The 23,336-nt window shown below is 44.1% G+C and overlaps 1 protein-coding gene and 1 long non-coding RNA gene across 13 annotated transcripts in view; one reads left to right on the top strand and one right to left on the bottom strand.

Annotated features, from left to right (window-relative positions):
- The window catches only part of L3mbtl3 (L3MBTL histone methyl-lysine binding protein 3), a 112,331-nt gene that overhangs the window by 12,845 nt on the left and 76,150 nt on the right, over positions 1-23,336 (top strand). For 8 of the 12 annotated variants that reach the window (XM_010639145.3, XM_010639146.3, XM_010639151.3 and 5 more), the window contains 6 exons: positions 10,546-10,662; positions 17,483-17,594; positions 17,962-18,036; positions 19,520-19,679; positions 20,694-20,844; positions 22,830-22,914. In XM_010639145.3, coding sequence (XP_010637447.1) covers positions 10,561-10,662; positions 17,483-17,594; positions 17,962-18,036; positions 19,520-19,679; positions 20,694-20,844; positions 22,830-22,914 — 685 coding nt within the window. In that variant the 5' untranslated portion in view covers positions 10,546-10,560. Of the gene's footprint in view, positions 1-10,545; positions 10,663-17,482; positions 17,595-17,961; positions 18,037-19,519; positions 19,680-20,237; positions 20,591-20,693; positions 20,845-22,829; positions 22,915-23,336 lie in introns of those variants that run through there. The other 4 variants (XM_010639153.3, XM_010639154.3, XM_010639155.3 and 1 more) reach the window with 4 other exon arrangements.
- Positions 475-19,529, bottom strand: LOC104872807. Its single transcript, XR_002025880.1, has 3 exons — positions 19,460-19,529; positions 16,758-16,982; positions 475-672 (listed from the first exon to the last, which is right to left on the bottom strand). It is a non-coding gene; the product is annotated as an uncharacterized LOC104872807 (long non-coding RNA).

Here is a 23,336-nt window from a genome sequence, read left to right on the forward strand (position 1 = left end):
CAGGGGCTCTGGCTGCGCAGCCTTCGCGTTTCACCATTCTGTCCCACTGAGTCGTCTTCTGCTGACTAAACCCAGTGTATCCCCGCCACCTCGGGGTGTGAAGGGCTGTTTTTTGGCTGGGTGACCTCAGTGTTCTCATCTGTAAAATGGGGATTATAGCGCTTCTCACGGTAAAAGGGAGCTGTGAGGGTCAGGCCGATGGGTGGGATGTTCAGAGGAGAAAGCCCTGGGAGCCCCCTGGCCCAGGGTGGCAGCTGCCGTCCTGGTGTCTGGCCTGGTGTTGGCCTCCCACTCGGGCTTGCTTTGGTGTGTGGCACTTCCCCGGGGAAGGCCGAAGGTTGCTCTGGCGGGAGGTGACCGAGGTGTGTGTCAGAGCTGTGGGGGTCTCGCGATGCCCTTGTCCAGGTCACCGTCAAGGCTGGCCTCCCAGGATGGGGACGCTCCTCCTCACCTTCACTTCTTGCCCGCATGCGCTTCCGTGGTGGTGTTTGCTGGACTCCGTCCGCTGGGGTCATGCGGAGGCTGCCCGCTGGGCCTAGGCTGCTGGGGACACAGGCTGTCCTCACGGCTTCCTGAATATGGCTTGGAGGGAGCAGACTTCGGCGATGCCGCACATCTTGCTCCAGTGCAGGCAGCCCAGCGTGGTGGAGGTGCGGCCTCCAAGGGAGACTCCTGCAGGAAGAAGAGTGTGGTTCGAGTCCACCTTCCTCCCAGAGTGGCGGATTCTTCAAGATTTTCACTGTGTGTGTGTGTGTTGTGTGTGTGTGTGTGTGTGTATGTGTGTGTGTGTGTGTGTGTGTGTGTGTGTGTGTGTGTGTTGGGGGATAAGATATTGAACCTAGGGCCTTCACCCCTAACTATATCCTCACTCCTTTTTTACTTTGAGAAAACATCTTCCTAATACACTCAGTTGTCCAGGTGGATTCAGGTTTGTGACCCTCCTGCCTCAGCCTCCTAGAGTGCTGGGATTACAGGCATGTGCCACCATGCCCAGCTAAAATATCTACTTATGAAGTAGCAATCCTAACTTCCTCTGATGTAGGTTTGAAGGCAGGTGGCTTACTATCATAGATGCTATTGGAATAAAATAAATTGGGGAAAAATTACTAATTTTGTATTAGCCCATGTTGGCAGTACATGATGATTACATTCTTCATGGGGAGTTGGTACATGTACATGTATGTGGCAGCTTAATTCTTCTACTAGTTTTATTACTTTTTTTATTATTGTTTTGAGACAGGACCTCACTATGCAGTTCAGGCTGGCCTTGAACTCACTATGTAACCCATTCTGGCCTGGAACTTGTGGTGATCCTCCTACCTCAGCCTCCTGTGTACTGGGATAACAGGTGTGCACCAACATGCCTGGCCTCCTAATTTTTTTTTAAGGGTACTGAGTAATTCTTATGAACTCAAACAATTGTTTAACTAGATAATTATAAGAAACTACCATCTTATTGCTTGTTTTCTCTGAGACAGCCGAGGTTTTGCCCGCTTTATCTGATCTGTTACCCAGTGGAGAAAGGTTCTGTTGCTCTCCTGCAGCTCGCCCATGGGAAAGTCAGGACTTGAACAGGGTAATTTGCCTGTAGTCACAGAACAGGTGCTCATCATAGTTTAAAAAGTGCCGGAGAGGACGAGACAAAAAGGTCGTGTGGGAAGGGTGAGGGATAGAAAGAAGAGAACACGGGTGGAGGAGCGCGGTCAGGGAGGGTGATTCTCCAAGGGACTTGGTTTCACTTCTGAGAGGGTGGCGGTTGAGGGGAGCGGCCCTTTCCCTCCTCTACCAGAGCGCCACTGTTAGGCCCTGGGGCTGTGGTGCAGCGCTGCGTGACTGGTGACCGCGTCTCTGAGGAAGCAGGAAGCCCCTAACCGTTCGCGTTCGCTCTGGTCCTGGTGGGCTCCAGCCCGCAGGCCCTTGGGCTTCCCCAGGGACGGCTTTCCCGCGGCCGTGGCCCTGTTGCTTTCTCCGGAGTTGCCGGCTCTGCTGCGGTTCAGCGATGAGTGTCGGGTCGGCGCTCGTTCCGAAAGGGCCCTGGCTTTGCTAACCCCAAACTGGACAGCGTAGCACAGCCGCGCCACCTCTCATCTGAGTGACGCATCTTCGTCTGACTCAGATTTTAATCTGATTTGGCTTTTGAGGCAATGTCTACCCCCATTTTAAGACCACACTCAGCTCCCAGCCCTAGCTTCCCCGCACCTTCTTTTTGAGAGCACACTTGATGACTATTAAATGCAGCTTTGAAGAAAGCAAGTCTAAAATGACTAAAACTGTTTAGCTAATCTAATGGCCATCGACTGGGCATTTAATTTAATTTTAATTAATTAATTTTTTAATGAAGCAGGGTTCCTCTGTAGTTCAGGCTGGCCTCGAACTCACTACGTAGCCCAGGGTGGCATTCCTCCCGCCTCAGCCTCCCCAGTGCTGGGATTACGGGTACACGCCTTCACACCCTGCTCATAGTGTCGTTTATTCAGGGAGAACAGTGGTTTGTGCAGGAATGACCGGATGTTCTTGGTCCCCCTCCTCAGGAGTCCTTCCACTGTTGTTTTGCTCTGAGCTGCGCACCCTGGGCAGGTTGCTGTCTTCTCCCCTCGGCCCCGGGGCCGGAGGATCCACACCCCTCACTGTGAGCCTCTCCCTCCCGTGCATGGTAGACCGGCAAGAGGAGGTGGCGTGAAGGAAGGAGTATGAAGGACTCCTGCTTTCTTTTGATCTCCAGTCACAAAGATACAGTGGATTCTTGATGTTTAGGCAGGGTAGGTTCCGAGACAGTTGCAAGTCTCAACTTGAAAAAAAAAAATCATTGTAACACGATATTGCTTCTATAAAATCGCCAAAGTATAACTGAAACATTTAAATGACCCTTAAGTACTTGTCTCGCTTTGATGAGTGATTTTTGTACTGTCTGGAGCGCGTACTGAAACAAGTTCACACATCTTTTCTGCTTCTTTCTTTCTCGAGTACTTGGTACTTCAGTTCACACAGTGTGACTCATCACTGCGTTTGACATTTCAGTCTGTCATTTATCCGAAACTTCTGTTTTGTGGCTAGAACCTGTTTCATAAATGTTTCCATATTCCCTCATTCCGTCAGCAACACTAGACTTAAGTCAAGTAGCAGTTCATTTATTTTATTTATTTTTATTATTTCCTTCCGTGAAGTCTATTGGTGCATTTTAGGTCCACGGCACAGTCACGTTCATCACTGGGATCTTGTACCGTCACATGACAGGTCTCGGTTCTCAGTTTTTCCCGTGTCCCTGCCCTCCTCACCCGCTCCACCCGTCGCTGTCATTCGTTTTGTTTAGATAACAGAGGTGTCATCACTTGAGTTACAGTGTTCACAGCACTGGGACAAACAGCATCCCTGGGTCCTGGCTGTAACATCCAGTTTGGCCCAATCACACCTCTGCAGAACGACCAATTACAAGTCACGAGAGCCGCGGGTGTTAGGAATGGGGAAGCCACAAATGTGCAGTCTGGGACTCTGTACCTTTGGTGAGAGGGAGAACACCACACTTCTGCCGCCACCATGGGTCGAGCTGATCCCCGTGTATAGACCGCTAACGCCGGCTGCATAGATGGCTCTCCGGGCGGGCGTGCTGCGGAAGTCCACTCCCCTCGGTGACTTCAGATGACAGCCTCAGTGGTTGACGTTGTAACAGACATGTCCGTGGAAAGATAACACTTCTTACCATTTTAAATAAACACTAAACGAATTAAAAGCTCGTTTTGGTAGTTAAAATATTATTTGAGCACTCGTCAGGTACACCCAAGAGTGAACAGAGGGAGGCACCGCCGCTGAGCCCCTGTGCCCCTCTTGGGCGCAGCCTTCCACAGACAGTCTGCGTCTGCACGAGCAGCTCACCCATGTGTGCACGCCCCTTTGATCACACACAGAGGGTAGCACACAGTGTTTGTGCCGTGCACAAAATCAGTAGGGTTTGGATTTCCATGGAGTTCTTTCTGTATCGGGATGCAGAGTTTTCTCCTCATTTATTGTGGCGTTGCCTACTTTTATGTGGATTAACTACATTTGTCCTCCACTGAGCGACATCTGGGCTCTTGACTATTTCGATACATAAATGCATTTCTTTTTTCTTTTCTTTTTTTTTTTTTTTTTTAATGGAATGTGCTGAATGTCTATAATTTTGTTCAGATGACTGCAGAACCTGGAAAAGCTGTTGCTGCTATCGATGCATAACATACTATTATTAGTCTTTATATATATATAGATATCTATCTATCTATCTGTATATCTGTATATCTATATATATATACACACACACGTATATATATAAATTGAATTTTGGGAAACTTTAACGGTGCTGCCAACTTTGGAAAAAGTCATCCCAATTTACTGTGTTGACTTGGCATTGTGCAGAAATGGACAACCATATTGGTCTAGAAATGTTAATTTTAATTTTAATTTTAATTTTTTTCCATGTGTACAGGGGTAACACAGCATACTAAATATGTAAGGTCATATCTACGTGGGTTTGATTACAGAAACTAATAAAGTATTCTCTAAATAATGAAAAAAAGAATAAGATAAGACTATAAGAGCGAGAAGCAATTTAAATATGTTCAGGGACCATTTTCATCTCCAGAATTAAGGGTTATTTTGATGTTACATCATTGCCTTTTCTCTTTTACTTTCCTTTTTAGTTTTATTTTAGGATTCCCTATTTTTAATATTCATACAGAGATTTCTTTAACTGAAATACCGAATAGTTTCTTTGGTGTGAAAAACTACAATAGTACACAGGATCCTAATGAGATAATTAATAATGTGAAATAGGAAGTAAAGGGCATAAATGCATTTCTATAAGAGAAATTTCAAGAAGTAGCAGGGCTGAGTTGGAAGACTGGGTCTCGAATGCCGATCCCTATAATGCCCCCTTCTCTGTTACCTGCCAGCAGAAGGTTCCAGGGGTGGGGTGGGAATTTAATGCAGACCCTTCTGCATGCTGAGCGCCTCTCTGTCGCAGAGCTGCTGCTTACCCCCTTGGCGTGGACTGTGCAGTACAAACTGAACTTGTAGCTCCGTGGTAGAACACTTGTCTAATATGTGCAAGGCCACAAGCACCTCAGAAAAATTACTGATTTTTACCACCACCTAAGTTAAGTGGTGCATGGAAATCTCAGCACCATTTAACAGGTGATTTGGGATAGGATTTCTTTTTTCATACCAGCGATTGAACCCAGAACCTTGAGCTTGGGAGGTAGGCAGGGTGCCACTGAGCTAAATCCCTGGCCTGGAATAGGATTCTTTTTTTGCACGGGGGGTGAAGGGACACAGGATTTTCTGCAGAATGTGAAATGCTTTTGTAAGTTACTGTGTTACCCACCTGGTTTTTGTCACCTGGTTTTGTGGTACACAGGTTATGCATGGAATTATATGGAATAGCATCAGATGGTAATAGCAGAAACAAAACTGGACAAGAACATTACTGAGTATTGAAAAAAAAATCTAAGTCGTGAGGACATAATTTGTTGAAACAAAAGAACTCTGTGTTTGTAGGCACCCACATGGGGTGTGAAAGAAGGGAGGAAGACTGGACGCATCTTAGCAGCAGCAGCTTTTGTTAATTTAGTACTGGCTGCTGGCTGTTCTACCTGATTAATATTTAGGGGAAAACACTTAATCTGCTGTAGCCATCCAGACCTCTTGCATCATTGAAAGTAGCCAGTGGCTTTAATAAAATTAGATGATGGGAAACATAATATAGTAAATGTTTCTGTGCTATCATATTTAATACAAAATATCCATAAACCTTAAAATGAAAAAAAAAGGGACAAAAACAATTTTCACATGTTTAGTTATGTGCTTACAGTCTGAGTACCTATGCAATCATTAATGTATTGAATAGCAGAAGCACGCTCTGATACATCTAGAAGCTCATAATAAACATTTGCAGCAGGTTTTGTACAGTCCTAGCTTTTAGATTGATCTTCCTAGGTATGGATAACATTTTATTGCTGTGCATTTTATGCATGTGTAATTTTTAGGTAGGAAAACACTAAAGGTTATGGTTGTGCTCAGTTTATTCAGCAGGGAGGAAATTATTCTGTCATTCTACAGCCTACCAGGAAAAAGTTGCCATTCGTACCTCACTTCGTAGAGAGTCATTTTCACTGCTGACCTGTCTCCACTGAGTGGGAGAGAAACCCAATAAAAATATAAGTAGAAGTCTTCATTCATTTCATATTTCCAAAGTTTCTTAGTTTAATTCTTCTGCGGCCTTTATATCCTAGTTCTCAGCCTCCAAGGATTAAGTCTTAATGATAGTAAAATCTGATTCTTATTCAAATTCAAAGTGCATACATTTCAAAGTCTCTAATATTTGATATTTAATGTCTGGAAATTTCCAACAGAAGCGCTATCATTCAAAGAAGCACAAGCTTTTGTTTTTCTATGGACTATTTAAAAATGGATGAATGCATATGAAAAGAAACAACACTTAAAAAGAAATCTTGGGTTTTTTTTCAAGCATATACAAAGCAAGGACGTAGTTATAATAAACTGCCACAGACTCTACCTGTATCTAGACCGTGCCCAGCATGCAGCCAGTCTTATCTTACCACTGTACCTGCATTGGTTAATTTACAGCAGATTTCTCACATTGTGTCATTTCAGTTTGTATCACAAAAATATGAAGGAGAAGTGGCCTTCTGAAAGTCTATGCCATCATTATCCCTTAAAACAATAACATTTCTCTGATATCAGGCAGTTGAATGTATTATTTCCCCTTCTGTCTGATAATCATTTTTTTAAAAGTAGTTTAAGTCAGGATCTAGACCAGATCTGTGAGTTGTGATAATGTGATTGGTTAATTTGTCTCTTAATCTCTCAATCTAGATTTCAGATTTTCTTTACTGTTTTGTTGTTGTTATTGTTGATTCCTTGCAGTTCGTTGTGGGGGGGGGCTCATCAAATAGCAGTGACTTACAGACTTTTTCCTCTACACTTAAAGGTGTTTGAAAGGTCAAAAAAGTATTGCTCATATGGGTACTGTATTAGAAATAAATTTGGACTAGTTATTGAAAAATGCTAATAACAAACCCAGGATATCGTAATATGCTAAGGTTGACTGAAAGATAGTCATAGTTTCAAAATAAAAAATATGTGAGAAGAGCGGCATTGTGTCACACCTCTGCCGATCTGTTTAACGCCCAGCCAGCGTAGTGGAAGGAGGCTGAATTCCTCCTTACCACTTCACCGTTGTCTGTTGCCATACAGTGTTTTGGTTGAGTTACAGTCTAAGAAGAAAATCCAGCCTCACGTCGATAGCTGGTAGGATGGAAAAATACGTTGGATGGTTATTTTTTTTTTAAATGCGGTAAAAGACACATTGCCTGTAATCTTTCTCAGAACACACCCCCCTACTTCGCACACACTTAAAACATCTTGCCACTTTCCGAAGCAGTACAGGCGGTCCTTTTCCCTCAGTGTTGTGGCTGTGTCGGCGTCCTCAGTTGATTCAAACTGTTTACTTTTCACGGTAGTTTTGACTTTGGAGAAGAGCCACAAGTCACCTGGTGCCAGACGCATTGAACGGGGTGGATGGGGACACAGCGTCAGGTTTTCGTGACCCTGCCTTTCCAGCGCGTGGCGCCTGGCGGCGGCACTCACCGCATTTTTAATTACCCCATTTTTTGCTTCAGAAAGTGGCAAGCACAACGGGATAAGTGTGCTTGAAGTGAGGGAGGCATTTTGAGGGGGACTCGTGGCAGTATATCTTTTACTTTAGTACTTTATAAAACTTTAATCTTCCCCATGTATTTTGATCACTCCTTGTAAAGCAGTTAGAAAAGACAGAAGTGTTTTGTTGGCCCTCAAGATTCTAGTGCGCGTTCTTCTCTGACACCACACGAAACTTGCCAGGTGGTAGTTTGTTGAAGGTTCGCTGAGTGTGTAGTTTGAAACCTCACCAGGGAGCCTTTCATACTCTCGCATTAAAATCCGTCTGTCGTCTGTCTGGTGCTTTGACTGGATCCCTTCAGTGTGCAGAGCTTTGTAACTGCGGAAGATGTTGCTGTGCTGAACAGTACGGCTTTTCCGAATGCTGACTCTTGCATTACGAAGCGTTTTCCTTGTCGCATTCTTATCATTGCCCAGCCATCGCCTCAGTGAAGTCTTAGCTGGAAACCCATCAAATTCATGTTGCTGGACATACGCTTTCCAAAATCCTGGTTTTCCTGTGAATGCCCAAGTTTTATGATTAGCAACAAATACTGTCAGTGTTTTTCTTTACGGGTTGGGCTCACCTCATTTACTTTCGACACAATACTTGCCAAATACCCAAACCCAAATAAACACAGCTTGTTAAGTGAAAACGGCATTTCATATAAAAAGCAGCCTGTCTAGCTTGCATGTCAAATAATGCACAGGCGCTTTTTTCTTTTTCTAAAGTAGGAGTTGGTTCCCTTGTGTATTCAAAAGATGGTCAGTGAGGCATTTGTTTGTTTGTTTGTTTCCTTGTTTTGATTTGAGGATTGCTGTGAACTCGTGGTTTTAAACCTCCTGGTAGGCTTCCATACTCTGTGGTTAATGTGGATGGTCCTGCTTTGCCCTACGGTGGCTGGCAGGAGCCCTCCTGGGTGGCCCCTGAGCTCCTTGTGTATGACTTTTTTTGTCCTTGATAATAACTTCTTTGCCTTCTTGGTTGACAAGATGCTACAGGCTCATCTTGGACATTTCCTGCCAATGAGCAGAAACCTGTTCCTTCCCTGGGGAGATTTGGGAGAAATGATACTTAGGTGCCCCAGTCTGAGTACGAGGTTGCTCATTTAGCATGGATCGTTGATGATATCCAGACTTTTTTTTGGTGGGCAAAGGTAGAAAATATGCATATTTTAAAAGTAAAATATATGAATTCCTACTGATACTTTGCAGTCAAATTTAGGATCCATTGATCCTTTGTGGCTTGTGTATGATACCCACCGAATTACTTACTTGTTTTACCTCATACTGACAGATGACAGGTTTGGAACACTTTCAGTATTGCCACGGATGATGTGATTATGGAAAGCAGTTCATTTTGCAATTTAAAAAATGAAAATAAAAATATCACAGTTTGACTAGCCATCTTGGTTATCTTAACAGCGTAATTATTGGTGCTTTTGCTGTATCTTTTAAGATTGTTTTCTTGTTCCTTAGAACAACAAGTTGACAGATATTTCAACTGCCTAGAATATTGACTTTATAAAAGATCCAGTCACACTGTCCATTCATGTATAGGGAGCAAATACTTCATTGAGAAGCTTAGTGTGTGACGGTCAATAACAGACTGAATTTTCCTGTTATTTTCATCTACCAAAATGGCCTATTTTGTGTGTATCAGTATTGTATTTCATTCAGTGGTCCTTCCTCGTCTGTAGTTTCACTTTTTAAGCTTTCAGTTTCCTGAGGTCAGCCTCAGTCTGAAAATATTAAATGGAAAGTTCCAGAAATTAGTGATAAATTTTAAATTACAGTCTGCATAGCATGATTAACTGTTGCACTGTCCTGTCCATCCTTGGATCATCCTGCTGTCCAGCGTGTCCATGTTGTATACGCTACCCTGTGGACAGTCACGTTGTAGGGGTCTTGGGTATCACGGTGCTTCGTTCAGATAACCCTTATTTTATGCAAAATGGCCCTGGGCTGCCAGAGCGCTGATGCTGACTATGAACATGCTGACTTTGAATATGCCAAAGACAAGTTATAAATTATTTTGTATGAGCGAGAAGGTGAAACAGCTCAACTTAATAAGGAAAGAAACACAAGTCTTGTGCTGAGGTTGCTGAGATCTTTAATAAGATGTGAATCTCTTACTGAGCCTAATTTATAAATTAAACTTCATTGCAGGTATATGCATATGGGAAACAAAAACATAGTTATATTTAGGGCTTGTACTATTTGTGTTTGTAGATATCCACATATTCCAAGGAGAAGGGAGTACTACTGTATAAATTCTGATACCTACTATCATTCCAATGCCACTGAAAAATGAAAACCTTCTTAGAGGGCAAGGAATTCTATCTGTATGGTATCGTGCTTTTTAAAAAGATTCAAGTGACTATACCATGAATCAGTGAATTCCTTTTCTTTTTAAGAACAGCAAAAGTTTACTGGAATGTTCCTATTTTTCTCCTGTAATCTATTAGAAATTGCACTGGGAGAAAATGATAGATGTGTGTGTGTGTGTGTGTGTGTGTGTGTGTGTGTGTGTGTGTGTATTTTCTTCAGTGCTGGGGATAGAGCCCAGGACCTCACACACACTTAGCACTGTGCCTAAGCTATTGCTGTGTTACATCCCCAGCCTCATTAAAGATATTTTTGAGGGCCGGGATTTAGCTCAGGGGCACCACACCTCCCTTGTGAGCACAAGGACCTGAGTTTGATCCCTAGTACCCCCTCAAAAAAAAGATATTTCGGAAGCACTTGCTTTAGATTTGTAGATATGGGATCTGGTGGGAAACTGAAGGGATCATCATTCAATTAAAAACTAACTTGCCTGTGGAATATGTAGTGATTTTGCTTTTTCCCTCCTTTGAGGTCAAAAAAGAAATCATGACTGAATCTGCCTCTAGCACAAGCGGTCAAGAGTTCGATGTGTTCAGTGTTATGGACTGGAAAGATGGAGTAGGTACATTACCAGGAAGTGACCTAAAGGTAAGCTGTCTTTATTACACATAATTACATGTGTAAGTGTGCTGCACATCTGTGTGTTTATTTTAAAATGAGTACACATGTGAAATAATTAAAAACATCAAGCATCGTGCTTCAGGTTTACAAAATGCTTACATATCTGTAATAAGCTCCCATGGCAGCTTGAAGTGCTGGCAGACCAGCCAAAACTTTTGTCACTTGGGTAGTTCTGCAGCCCGTGTTTATTTTGCACATCATTGATCTATTTGACTGTCTTAGTGTTGACTCCATCGTGATGGCCAATAAAGGCAGAAATGTGTTCCCCAAAGTCCTAGCTTCTTGGAGGGTTGTAGTATTGGCTTTGTAACTGAGTAACTACTCATTCCCTGTGCCCTCGTGTTCTCAATGAAAAACTCAATAAAATAAATAATATACATAAACAAATTACATTAAAATATTGAATAAATAGGACTGTTCGTCTCTCTTACATTATTGACAGTGTAAATAATGGATTTTTGTACAATCACATGTTCAGTAGCAGGTGATTCTGTAAGTGAGACTGCTTTTGGGCTGATGAGAACACTCTTTTGCAGTCTCATTCAGGCTGTTGCTTTTATAGGTGCTTGCTCTAGACCCTTTCCCAGGCCTCCAAAGCCATTCTGGGGCACCTCTACTGCCCCAAAAGACGTGATTGTACAAGCACCCATCTGGGGATGTGGCCGCCCGACCTTTCACTTCTGATTTGCTTTTCCTCTCATCCTATCGCCGAGACCTTGAAACCTACCCGCGGCCCTTTAGACTTTGCATTTGTACCCGGTCATTCACGTGTTTAAACTTCTCATCTCCCTGCCAGGCGGGCACTTGGCTGGCCTTTCCAATGCTTGATAGAAATTTCTACCCTATAGTCCAGGTTTCTTGGAATCTAATTCCTCTTGGTGTCTGTTTGACAAGTATCATAGCCACGCCCGCCCTTACCATTCCACAGTGGTGCGGTTTGGAAAAATGCTTGAGATTTTAGTTAGCTCCGGTTTAGTTAAGTGCAGTATTGCAACATCTGGTTTCAGGGTAAAAAAATATTGTAATGATGTTTCATGAAGTCTGGAGAAGGGGTTGATTTTTCTCAATGGGCACCAAAACAGGTAGGAGGAATTAGTTTAGTGTTCTACAGCACAGCGGGGTGACTGTACTCTCCAGCTATATACATACACTATTTCTGAGTAAAACTGCAGAGTCCTGCAGTCCCCTCTTCCACAGGAATGGTAAATATTGGTGATGGAAGTTTTTCTTACCGTGATTTGGTCACTGTACATTGTGTACTTAATACACTGTACCCCATGAATATGCAGAAATATTAAGTTCAATTTAAATTATTTTTAAAAAGAAATTGTGCTTTTAGCCACCTTGACCAAATCAGCTTTTTGTCTTTGGGGATTTTATCTGCCCTGACACTTCCAAATGGCCATCTGGATACAGTATGCTAATGTTTTGAAATTTTTTGAGAAAGAAACATTGTTTCTTAAACTGACAATGTCAGCCATATATTGCTCCCCTGAGCTTTGTCAAATTATCTAAAATCCTAAATTTTGTGAGCCTTATTTGTAAAATCAGGCTGTTGGAACCTAGAAGATGCTAAACCATGAAGTGGTTAGGAAGATGTAAATAAATAAGTAAGCTTAACAAAACTGTCTATTTCCTGGCTTTGCAGTATAGTTTGTAAGCTGCTTTTTTATTGCTTAATTTTTTATTTTTCTTGTACATGTTTGTATCCTTATTTTCTAGTAGCTGTTTCTTTGAGTGTCAGGTGGATGATGAAATCTGTAACTTTTGTTGAGTTAGCACTGACATTAAAGTTCCCAACCCTAAGTAATTTGGATGGGTTTAAGATTTTCTAAGCAATGCATTATAGGTAATTACATCATTAATCAAGTAATTAAACCATTTAGTGGGCATTGTAATCTGAATTATTTGATATGACTTTTTGATTCATCTAATTACTGGGGCAATTGCCGGGCATCCAGTTCATTTCATGTTCTGTGTTGTAGACAATTTAGGTCTTCACTTTAAAAAAAATAAATAAAAAAATTACTTTCAACTGTATACCCCTCATGATCTGAGATTTAGAGACTAGCCCATTGATTGTATTGCTTAGGATTTTTAATTCACTTGTTTCTTGCATTAAAACGTAAGTTCCTTAAGAGAGCTGATTGAGAAATTGATGTTTCATGCAATTAAAACATTGGAAAGAGCTGTGAATAAACCATGACTATCTGTCCTATCATGCATCGGCTGTTCCACACGAGGCAGGCTCTGGTTGTCAGGAAGGGTTGTGAAGTTTTAACAGCATGGTAGTCTGAGATGGCCAGCCCAGGTTCATTCAGCTGGTACAGTCAGCTCATGCATGAGCGCTGATGTTCTGTTTTGGGAGGAGGTTTCTATTTGCTTTGGGTTTTGCTGTTTTGAAAGAATTCTCCTCTGTGGAAGCCTGGGATTGCTGGCCGGTCCCATTTCGTCACTACACCGCCACATCTCTGTGAGCCATGGCTGGGACCTTGAAAGGTTGGCAGAGTTTGCATCCCTTAACTTTCCCACAGGAGGTGTGTGTGTGTGTGTGTGTGTGTGTGTGTGTGTGTGTGTGTGTCTGTCTGTCTATCTGTCTGCATCTGGAGAGAGAGAGAGAGAGAGAGAGAGAGAAAGAGAGAGAGAGAGAGAGGTTTGGCCCCTCTTTCCTTTCTGGCCTCATCTCGTTTGTACCCAGCCCTCTGAGTCCGCTTTGCTGTTCCTGTTGCTGGAAGCGTCCCTTCCCCTCTCCAGCTCCAGACAAATGACCCTCGCATCCTCACATAAACAGAGTGAGACGCGGGGAGACAGGGACCTTACTCTGGTGAGCAGGAGCCGAGTCTGTGTAACCCTTTCGGGGAGCGGTGTTAGGCAGCGTCTGTCGTTCACCGTTTGCGCAGAGGCCCCGAGTGCTGTACGCATTTGCTCAAGTCAGACACCGGCAGAACTGGGTCTCAGACCAGGCTTCCCTGACATTGGAGTGGATTTTCTCAACACTGCTCTACTGCTGTCTAAAGACAGAGAGCATTTCCCTGTCAACAGAGATGCAAGGAGAGTGTTACAGGGACGTGCGGGTGGTGACGATTTATTTCATCTGGAGCCATCAGGAAGGCTTTGAAAAGCAGGTACCATTTGGCCTTCAGGTGCTGGGACATAGGCAGCAGTTTCCATGATGACTTCCAGGAGAAGAGCTTCCCAAAGAGGACACAGCTTCAAGGAGAACAGCAAGATCGGGGCTGCTCTCGAAAACACTGTGATCATTAAGAGGCAGTTCTGCCTAAGAGATGTTGGCAATTTTACCACTGCCTAATTTGTTCTCTGAAGATGTAAATAAGTACTTGTCGATTAATGTCTCAGGACAGGCAGTGGGACGGTGCCTGAAAGGGCTCCCTGTGCCTCCGTAGTTTATGTACATGAACTTCTGATGGTGTCTGAAATTTACCCACAGGGAATTATTCCCGTAGGTCGTAAGGATTTAGCCTTCCAGAGTCCCTGGGTAAGAGGTTGATACTCTCCCGAGAGCTATCGCATGTTATCTGGTAAGAATAATTGCCATTTAACTGAGAGCAAGACCTGCAGTGATGAAGGCGGAAGCCTAGCAGTAGAATTCACCTCACTCTAAATGCACAGGGTGCCTTCCCTTGATGAATGTGTAAGACGACTTCATTATCAAACATCTTTGCCCTTACCACACACTGGTACTGTAATTAGAATTCAAATTTCAACATTGAAAGTAGTAAGACAAAAATAATACCCTTGGTCACTTCTCTTAATGATCTATTATTAAAGATAAGCAAAAGTAGGCAATAGAAATAGAGAAGACGGCCAGGGATTTAGCTCAGTTGTTCTGCTTCCTGCCTTGCAAGCACAAGGTTCTGAGTTTAATCCCTGGAACCAGAAAAAGAAAGAAAAGAAGAGAACTGAATCAATTCAGGGTAGTTCAAGCCACCCCTTGAACATCTCAGGTGTAATTGTTTGCTGAGTGACTTGTGTATATCCACATGCAGGAGTTATCATGTCAGCTGCCGTATTTCATTTGCTTAATAAGTCACCTTTGTAGCTGGGCATGGTAGCGCATGCCTGTAATCCCACACTCGGGAGGCTGAGGCAAGAAGATCGCTTGAGCAGATCGCTTGAGAAGATCTCGTGAGTTCGAGACCAGCCTGTGCTTCATAGTGAGTTCTAGAGCAGTCTCAACTACATAATGAGACCCTGTCTCCAACAAAACAAAATGAAACAAAAGTCACCTTTGTAAAGTTTATAATTTTGATATTCTTGTGTGTAGAATGGAGCCACTTGACAAATTTTCATACTGTTTTAGGTTAAAAGAACTGATAATTTTAAAAAATGGAGGGGGGTGGCCTTACCAATTTCAGGACCTGAGTGTTTAATTGGGAAGAAAAGTTAGGAAATCTGTAAGTCTCTCTGCAGTTTTATGGTTCAGACCCCAGCAGGGTTAGCGGTACCCAGAATACTGCTAACATTTTCTGCAGTAGCGTACTGGGGAACACACAGGAAGCCCAAGTAGAGAAGCCACAGAATAGCTTCTTCCCTGTATGTTTTTGCACGTGATGGGGTACCTGGAAAAGGCTTTGAGGTTTTTAACTTTTGAGATGAGTGACTTCGTCAGAGCGGATATGCTTTGCTCTCTTAGGGTTATCTGGTGCCTTTGAAGATCTGATGAGCCTTAGCCCACCCATCTCTATGCATGTACCCTCATTTTGTTCATATTTCTTGCATCCTGTTTTGAAATCTGTCTGTGGATCTGTGGCTTAGAGGAGTTCCCCATGTCCCTGAGATGTACACTATGTTTCTACTTTCTAGTTTGACGATGGGTCAGTTTTTGGCAAATGATATCAGGAGAAGGAAAAAGTGATTGAGATTGAATGTTATATGGGGGATTAACTTTTAGCTTTAAAAGTATTCGAGCCAAACACTGCCGCAATCCCATAGTTCTGCATTTTTACTCGGGGGTTGTACCCCATGGTTTCCTCTTTCTCAGCATCTGAAATGCAGGGTGGCTTCCAGGTCAGCAAGTTTGTAGATTTCAGCCATGGGATCCTTTTTGTTTAATGTAAATGTCTGAGGCCATTTCTCCTATATTGATTTTGTCAAATAAGCATGCATTAACATCAGTAACATTTAATCAAAGTAAAATTACTTGCCTGGAGTGGATTATGAAGTTTGTTCCTGCTTTTTTTTTTTTTTTTTTTAAATCTTAATTCAGAATATATTTTCTGTCACATTCTTTAATATCATTAATTAATAACTATCACAACGGCCTGTTTTTTCTGCTCTTGCCCAGTAGATGGTACTGTCAGCCTTATTTTGAAATATTCTGTTTTCAGATTCAATCATTAAGAGTCTGCTTTTTCAGTTTAAGATATCATTTTCCAAAAAGTAAAGTTATATTTAGTTCTTTCCCATCTCATTAGCTTTTGACACTTCCTAGACTAACATGAACTACATACGCATTACCTGGGAAGTTAGCTTGGAATATAGTAAGGAGAAGGCATTCTCCTCAACTATTTCTAACTCATGCAACCTAGAGCACCTGGTGGAAACAGTAATTAATGTTTGACGCGTATTAAGATTTTTCTGGCTTAGCATCAGACTGTCATTTGATAAAATAAAAATTGAGTTGGTATGCTAACCAACTGGATTTTTTAGGTTGGGAAATGGAGGGCCTTGGTTAAATACTATATATATGCATGTTTATCTGTGTTTTGATGAAAAGGCCTAAAGAAGTTTTATTGTCCTTTAGAATTTTGGGTTTCTACCTGCTCGTCATCTGTTAAAAATCTGTGAGTCTCTCCTGCCGTTATATTTTATAGAAAACCAGAAAGAAATCAGAAAACTGTTTTCGTGAAGTCAGGACTATGAGAGTACACCGCCCTGTTTCAGAGAGGACAGGCCCTGCACATAGCTAATGGTCACACTTCAGCGCACAGGCTGCAACCAGATAGTTGCCGAAACATACTTTGTTTAAAGCTTGCTATGAGAAGAGAGGAGATTTGCAAAATTCAGAATGAGAAAGTCTGGGAAGTCAAAATACCACTCACCTTGAGGGATAGAATTGGTCAGAGCCAGGGGACCTGGTCAGCGGTCACGGATGTTTCCAGGGGGTCGGGAGGACTCAAGGTGAAGGTGGTGGAGAAGTTTAAAGGTCTGTGAAGGAAGGGGAAGTGTAGTCCTGGGCAGGGGAGATGTCCGTGGACCACCTATTCTGCACGGAGCCATCATTTCCTTGTCCTGAACGAGGTGAGCTTGGTGAGGTAACCTGATTCCTGAGAAAAAATAGTTTTTTAATTCATGGATAATTAAATAAGCAAAAACATAAAATTAATAAAACAAATCTTAGTAAAAATCGTGTCTGAAAGGATTAGTAAAATCCACGTAAACGGGAACTGTATAGGACAGTGATGGTGAACCTGTGGTGTGCGCATTACATTTTTCTTTTAAGACCAAAGATGTCAGTGTGTGAGTTATTTTGTCTAGACTAAAACTTCAGTATCGAGGTTTAGTTGTGGTGCTGCCACTTTGCGATAAACAAGTGGGTTTTGGGTTGCAATTTGGACACCTGTCTCTAAAAGGTTCGCCATCCCTGGCATAGGACGTACAGCTCCCAAGTGGGCAGGATGCAGAGGTCTTCACACTGGCAGAAGGCTTATCCAGCACATAATTAAAAAATAATAATAACTTGTAACAGTGCGTTTGCTTAGAGACTTTTATGCATCGGTCACAAAGCAGTGCTGCAGTTTGCTTCTCTTTACTGTGTTGTCTCTAGTTTCGGGTAAATGAGTTTGGAGCCCTGGAAGTTATTACAGATGAGACTGAGATGGAAAATGTTAAAAAAGCAACTGCCACCACCACATGGATGGTACCGACTGCTCAAGAAGGTAAGAAAGAGCCTTTGGCCTTTTATTTCTTCCTATGGAAAGCTTTGAAATAAAGAATCTCCGAGGTTTTATAGTAGGGCTGGAACTTTGAAAGTCCTGGATGCCTGTTTGGGTCTCCTGTTCTGGGATAAATTGCTGTAATGAAACTGATAGGAGCCGATTTTATATTTTAAAATAATTATAAACTGTCTTCTTTTCTAATGCCAGATCTGTAATAGCACAAGGTTAGTTGAAAATTATCAAGTCCATCTAAGTCGTAGTCGCCTGCCCAGGTTATTTAGCCGAGAGCCTGCGCCCTTTTTCTCATCTGCTCCGATGGTTGTAACTAACACCTGTATGCTGATGACTCCTCCGTCTGTATTCCCAGCCCCGACCTCTCCCCCGAGCTCCAGGCCGGTATTCCCACCTGCCTACTGGACATCTCCACCTGGTTGTCCCACAGGTACCTCAAACTCCACATGTCTGAAGTGCGACTCGTTTTCTGTTTCTCTCTCCCTCCCTGAAATCCCGCTCTTCCTCCCGTGACTCCTAGAGTCCAGGGTAGCGTCACCCGCCCAGTAGCAAGCAAGACCTAGAGGAGTGAGTCCCCCGAATTGGTCCTTCCCGCTCTTGGGCTCTGTTTCCCGAGTGTGTCTCCGATCTGGCCGTCTGCTGTCACTCGGCACTGCCTCCTCAGCGTAGGCCCTCCCGACTCTTCCTCCACACTCGCTGTGCTTGTCGTGTCGCCTCCTTCCTACTTGCTCTTACCAAGAAGCCAGAGGAGCGTGCGCAGATTCTTAGCTGATACTTTGCCCATTGCTCTTGCCTCTTTAGCAAAACATACAGAGTTCTCAGTGGCCTGCCCCACCGCTCGCTGGCTCTTCCCTCTGCGTCCCCCCCGCTCTGTGTGTCGTGTACCCACCGTGCCCGCAGCGCGGAACCATGTGCGATTCCCCGCCTCATCTCGCGTGGTTTCCTGCTTTCTTGCCTTACCCATGCTGTTTTTTCAAACTCAAATTCCACTTCCCTCTGTCCACTTCGTAAATCTCTTGGCCTTCCCGGTCCTCGGCTTCGTACCAGAATGGGCTTCCCCAGTCGCACCCCAGGCCAAAAGAATCACTTCCTCCGCTCACTACTTCTGAACTTGTCTGTACTTCTGGTAGTGCATGCAGCATATTTTGTTAGAAGCATCGGCTTTCTGGCCTGTCTTCTCTCCTTGACCGTGAGCTGTCTTGGGCAGGGTCTGTGCTGTCGTTGTGAGTGTCTAATGTAAATTGGTGCCTAACAAATGTCTGTTGAATGAATGATTGATTGGTAATGATTCAGGCAAAGGGTAGTGTGGGTTACTAAATGATTGGAGTAATTGTAATTCAAGAGATCTACATGAAAAATAAAATAGATGCTGATTTCATCAGTTAAGTAAAACAGAATTGCTCATCAGAAGGTTATAAATGTGAAGCCCCATCATGAATAACCCTTCTCAGTTTTAGGGTTTCTTTTTTTTTTGTGGTACCTGGGATCAAATTCAGGACCTTGTGCTTGCGAGGCAGGTGCAGAGCCACTGAGCTACATCCCCGGCCCTGACCCTTCTCAGTTTTACCACGCATACTCTTGTAGATTATGGTTCCATGGATGGACAATTTCATCCTCTCAATTTCTCAATTTAGTCACTAATGTTTTCTCTATTTTACTTTGAACACTATAGGAAATGCCATGCACAGGCTTTTTACATCTTTTCTGCCAGTTATTTTTTGTTGTCTACACGGTTTGAGCAATTTCCTGTCAAGCCCTCTCTCTTCCAGATTCTGTAGCTTAATCATTCATTCATTCAACAAACATTCTTTCTTATTGTGCTGCTAACCAACTGATGAGAAAAAAAAGTTTACATGTATTTTGGAATATCTTCTGTCACGGTTTTAACTCTTTTTCTCCTTTTCATCTTCCAGTCTTTTCAGAGAAGACTGGGGTGCCTTTCAGGTTGAAGGAACCGATGAAAGTAGACGGGCTTCCGTTCTGTGAGAACTGCTGTCAGTACGGCAGCGTAGATGAGTGTCTTTCTGGAGGAAGCTTTTGCAGCCAGAACTGTGCTCGGCATATGAAAGACAAGTAGGTTTTGCTTTGTCCCATCTGTAAAGTGGGTTTTAGGGTTCAAGGTCACGGTGCCTGCGCATATAGAGAGCTTCTGTGCCCTCTGATGTCTGGCACCTTCTCATGCCCCGCCCCTTTGCAGAGATTTCTCTGGAGCCCCCGCCCTTGAGACCTGTGCCGGCCCGGTCTTGGCCGCCTCAGTACAGCTCCTGGCTCTGTCGCGGCCGCAGGGCTCCGTCTGTTTGAACGCCTCTCTGCTAAGAGCACCTAGATTTCACTGTGTGCCCCACACAGTTTGGCGATCCCCGTATTTATGGGAACTCGGTTTTGTCCCTGACGGAGAGATGTGAGGTGACTCAGCTGAAACTTCGCCCGAACTGGGAGCCAAGCTCCCGAGGATGGTTCCCGCGGGACGGAACGGGCTGCTCGGTGTCAGGGCGACCCCCGAAGGCCAAGGACGCAGGCGTCGCCCGCAGCAACAAGTGAGCCCGCTCCGGACGCCTGGCCCATTCCGCTTCGCAGCAGGAAGGTGTACCCGTGAACTCTTGGGTGCTGCCCGCGGCGGCTGTACAGTTAGGGTTTAACGCAGCTTTCCGCATATTTTATCGGCGCGACCTTGGGGACTGATTTTGTTGGCCCTGGTGCTCCCTAAATTGCGCTGAATTTGCCTTTCTTAATAATAGATCCTTGCTTTGGTATTGCCCTGAAGCGAGTATCCTTAACTAATTAATTCTTTTATTAGTATAGTTGGCAGAGGCGGTAGACAAGCAATTATAAACTTGTTAGAACTTATTTCACACGCATTGCTGGTCTCCTTTGGAAATTAACATACGATGTAATTTCCACTTTCTTTCCTGACACATGTCCCCGTCATAGTGACTTAAAACAGCTTCTTCACATGGTATGCTGATGCCTACGACCTGCTCCTGGTAGTGACATATTTTTCCTCTGGAGCGTGTTTTGTTAAAAGATAATTTTTGCACCGATAACCACCATGTAGATGTTTGATAGGTGTTTCCTCTCACTGTTTTGGGGTTATAAATACAACAGAGATCAGAAGGAAGAAAGGGACGCAGGAGAAGACAACGAGGAAGAGGATTCTAAATGTAGTCGGAAGAAAAAACCGAAATTGTCTATGAAAGCGGACCCCAAGGAGGACGGAGAGGAGAGGGAGGACGAAATGGTTAGTACCTCTCTGCGGCCACCAGGGGGCGCAGGGCTGGCTTTTGAGCGGGTGACGTCACAGTCCCCCGTTGGTTGAGTTCTCAGTGCTGGTTCTGAAATTGTCACAATGGGCAAGTTCCCAACTTCTCTGGCTCCCCGCGCTCTTCTCAGAGTGGTGATACTAAATAGAGCACCCATCTCTCCAGCTGAAGAATTTTAGTATCCTGAGATTTACTCCTTGGGGAAGACACAACAGCAAAACCTTACGTTTTGTAGATAAATCTTGAATCCCCCTCCCCACAAAATGCCAATCCCATTTTGGTAAATTGCAGGTAGATCTCATAAAACTAGGGAGCACTTAAATGTCAAGAACACTTGGGGAAAGCTTTCAAAATGTGCCAATAAAGCATGAGTGTCTCGCTAGAGTATGTATTAATGATTCCAGTATGAAGAGAGAACCGTGAGGCCTTGATCAGTTTTGAGCACCTGTTATTGTGAGTCACTATTCTGTAAGCTGGGAGTACATGGGTGAATAAGAAAGGTAGCCAGGACAATGTTTCCTTGCAGGGATTTTTTTTTCTATGCCATGGATTGCATCCAGTACCTTACACGTGCTAGGCAACTACCATACCACTGAGCTGTGTCTTCAACCATTTTAAAAAAATTTTTATTTTGGGATAGGGTCCCACTGAGTTGCCCAGACTGGACTGTACCTTAGCTGTGTTCTACCTCATCACCCAAGTAGTGGGGATTACAGATGCACCAGTGCCCCTGGCACGCAGAGATGCTTGTCCTTGTTCAGAGTACGTGTAGTCAAACAAGACAAACAGGAGAAATACCAGCTTATCCGAAGTTTCAAATTAAAACAAGGCATTAGGATTGGCTGACTGCTGTGATTTGGGTTTTCCGTGAGGCCTCCAACGACACGAGTGCTGTGGTCTGAATAGAAAGTGGGAACTGGCTCTGGGCTTTAGGGCCACTGAATATCGAGGGAGAGTCCCTAAAGGAGAACATATGTAGTATGTTCTGTTGGAGGAAGATAGCAGAGCTTTCAGCGTCCGAGTGAGAAGGCCCCAAAGCTGTGTGCTTTAGAGTCAGGTCCGGCCTACGGTAAACCGGCGCCAAGTCTTCATTGTTCTCTGAGTGTAACTGGAAGCCACAGGAAAGTTGAAGGCAAGGGACTTTTGACCTATGTTTTAGAATCGACTACTGTGGCCTTGACGTATGTGAGTAAGAGTAGAATAGGGAACTGGTTAGAAGTTTCTGCGATAGACTAGGTAAGAGGCCTGTGTGAGAAGGCAGGGAGAAGGAGGGTTGCCAGGGGTTCTAAGACTCCGAGGTTGGAGTGAACCATTGGCTGGATAATCACGTCGCTCGCTACGAGTGGGAAGGCAAGGCTGGAGCAGGGAATCAGGAGTCCCTTGGCCTTGGTCGGGGACTCTCCGCAGCCACGCAGGTGGGCGTCCTTAGGAGGGGCGGATGCAGGCGCGTGCAGTCGGGGACCGGGAGGAGGAGAGCGATTGGGAGGTTTGGGCACTGATATAACCGTGAAGCCCAAGGCTGGTGATGGGTGGCAGAGAGAAGAGGCTGCATTGGCAGAGACATCAGCAGAGGAGCCTGAGAACGCGTGCCAGCGAGATCTGAGGAGACGCAGGAAAGAGCGGCTGTGGAGGAGGGGCGGTGGCCAGGCCCCCAGATGTAAATATTGGAACCGATCCTCTTTTCTTATGCGCTCAGCCCAAAGACAACATGGCTCTCAAGTAAAATGTATTCTTACCTTCTTTAGAAGTTAGTAGGGCCAGGGATCTAGCTCAGCGGTGCTGCCGCCTGCTTTGCAAGTACAAGGTCCTGAGTTCAATCCCCCGTACCAAACAAACAAAAAAGTTAGAAAGTGAAATTGAAGGAAAGGACAAAAGTGAAAAAAGGTTTCTGACAGCTCTCTGTATTTTCCATTGGTGCCAGTTTCATGAACTTACAGGTCGTCATCTTCCTTTTGTGCTGTAGGACAACAAGCAGGATGGAAGAATCCTCAGGGGTTCGCAGAGAGCCCGGAGGAAGCGGCGAGGGGACCCGGCTGTCTTGAAGCAGGGTAAGCTGATGAGAGGCTTTACTTGGAACCTGGAAAACCTAAAGTAGTTCACACAAATAGACATTGTCATCCTGTTGTTCTGCACAAGGTTGTAGTTACAGGATTGCGTTGGGTTTTTCTTCGATTCAGTTTTATCAGGAAAAATGGGGGCCCGAGAGAGGATGAAAAGCGTGATATATTCATGTATGGAAATGCCACAGTGCAGCCCATTAATTTATACGCTTAATACACATCATAACTATAATAGGAAACAAGGTTTAAAAGCACTGGACTCTAAAAAAAGAGGAGGGAGGTGGTCATGTTTCTTCATGGAGGGCGGTGTTTCCAGAAACTCAGATCCCTCCCAGTGGATGGAAAAGCACACTTAACACATGTGCCCCGTGGATTTTTCCCATCTACAAGTTCATATGTGGACTGGCGTT

The sequence above is a fragment of the Fukomys damarensis genome, unplaced genomic scaffold, assembly GCF_012274545.1.
Source record: "Fukomys damarensis isolate Sample0158 unplaced genomic scaffold, DMR_v1.0_HiC HiC_scaffold_14, whole genome shotgun sequence".
Taxonomy (NCBI): Eukaryota; Metazoa; Chordata; class Mammalia; order Rodentia; family Bathyergidae; genus Fukomys; species Fukomys damarensis.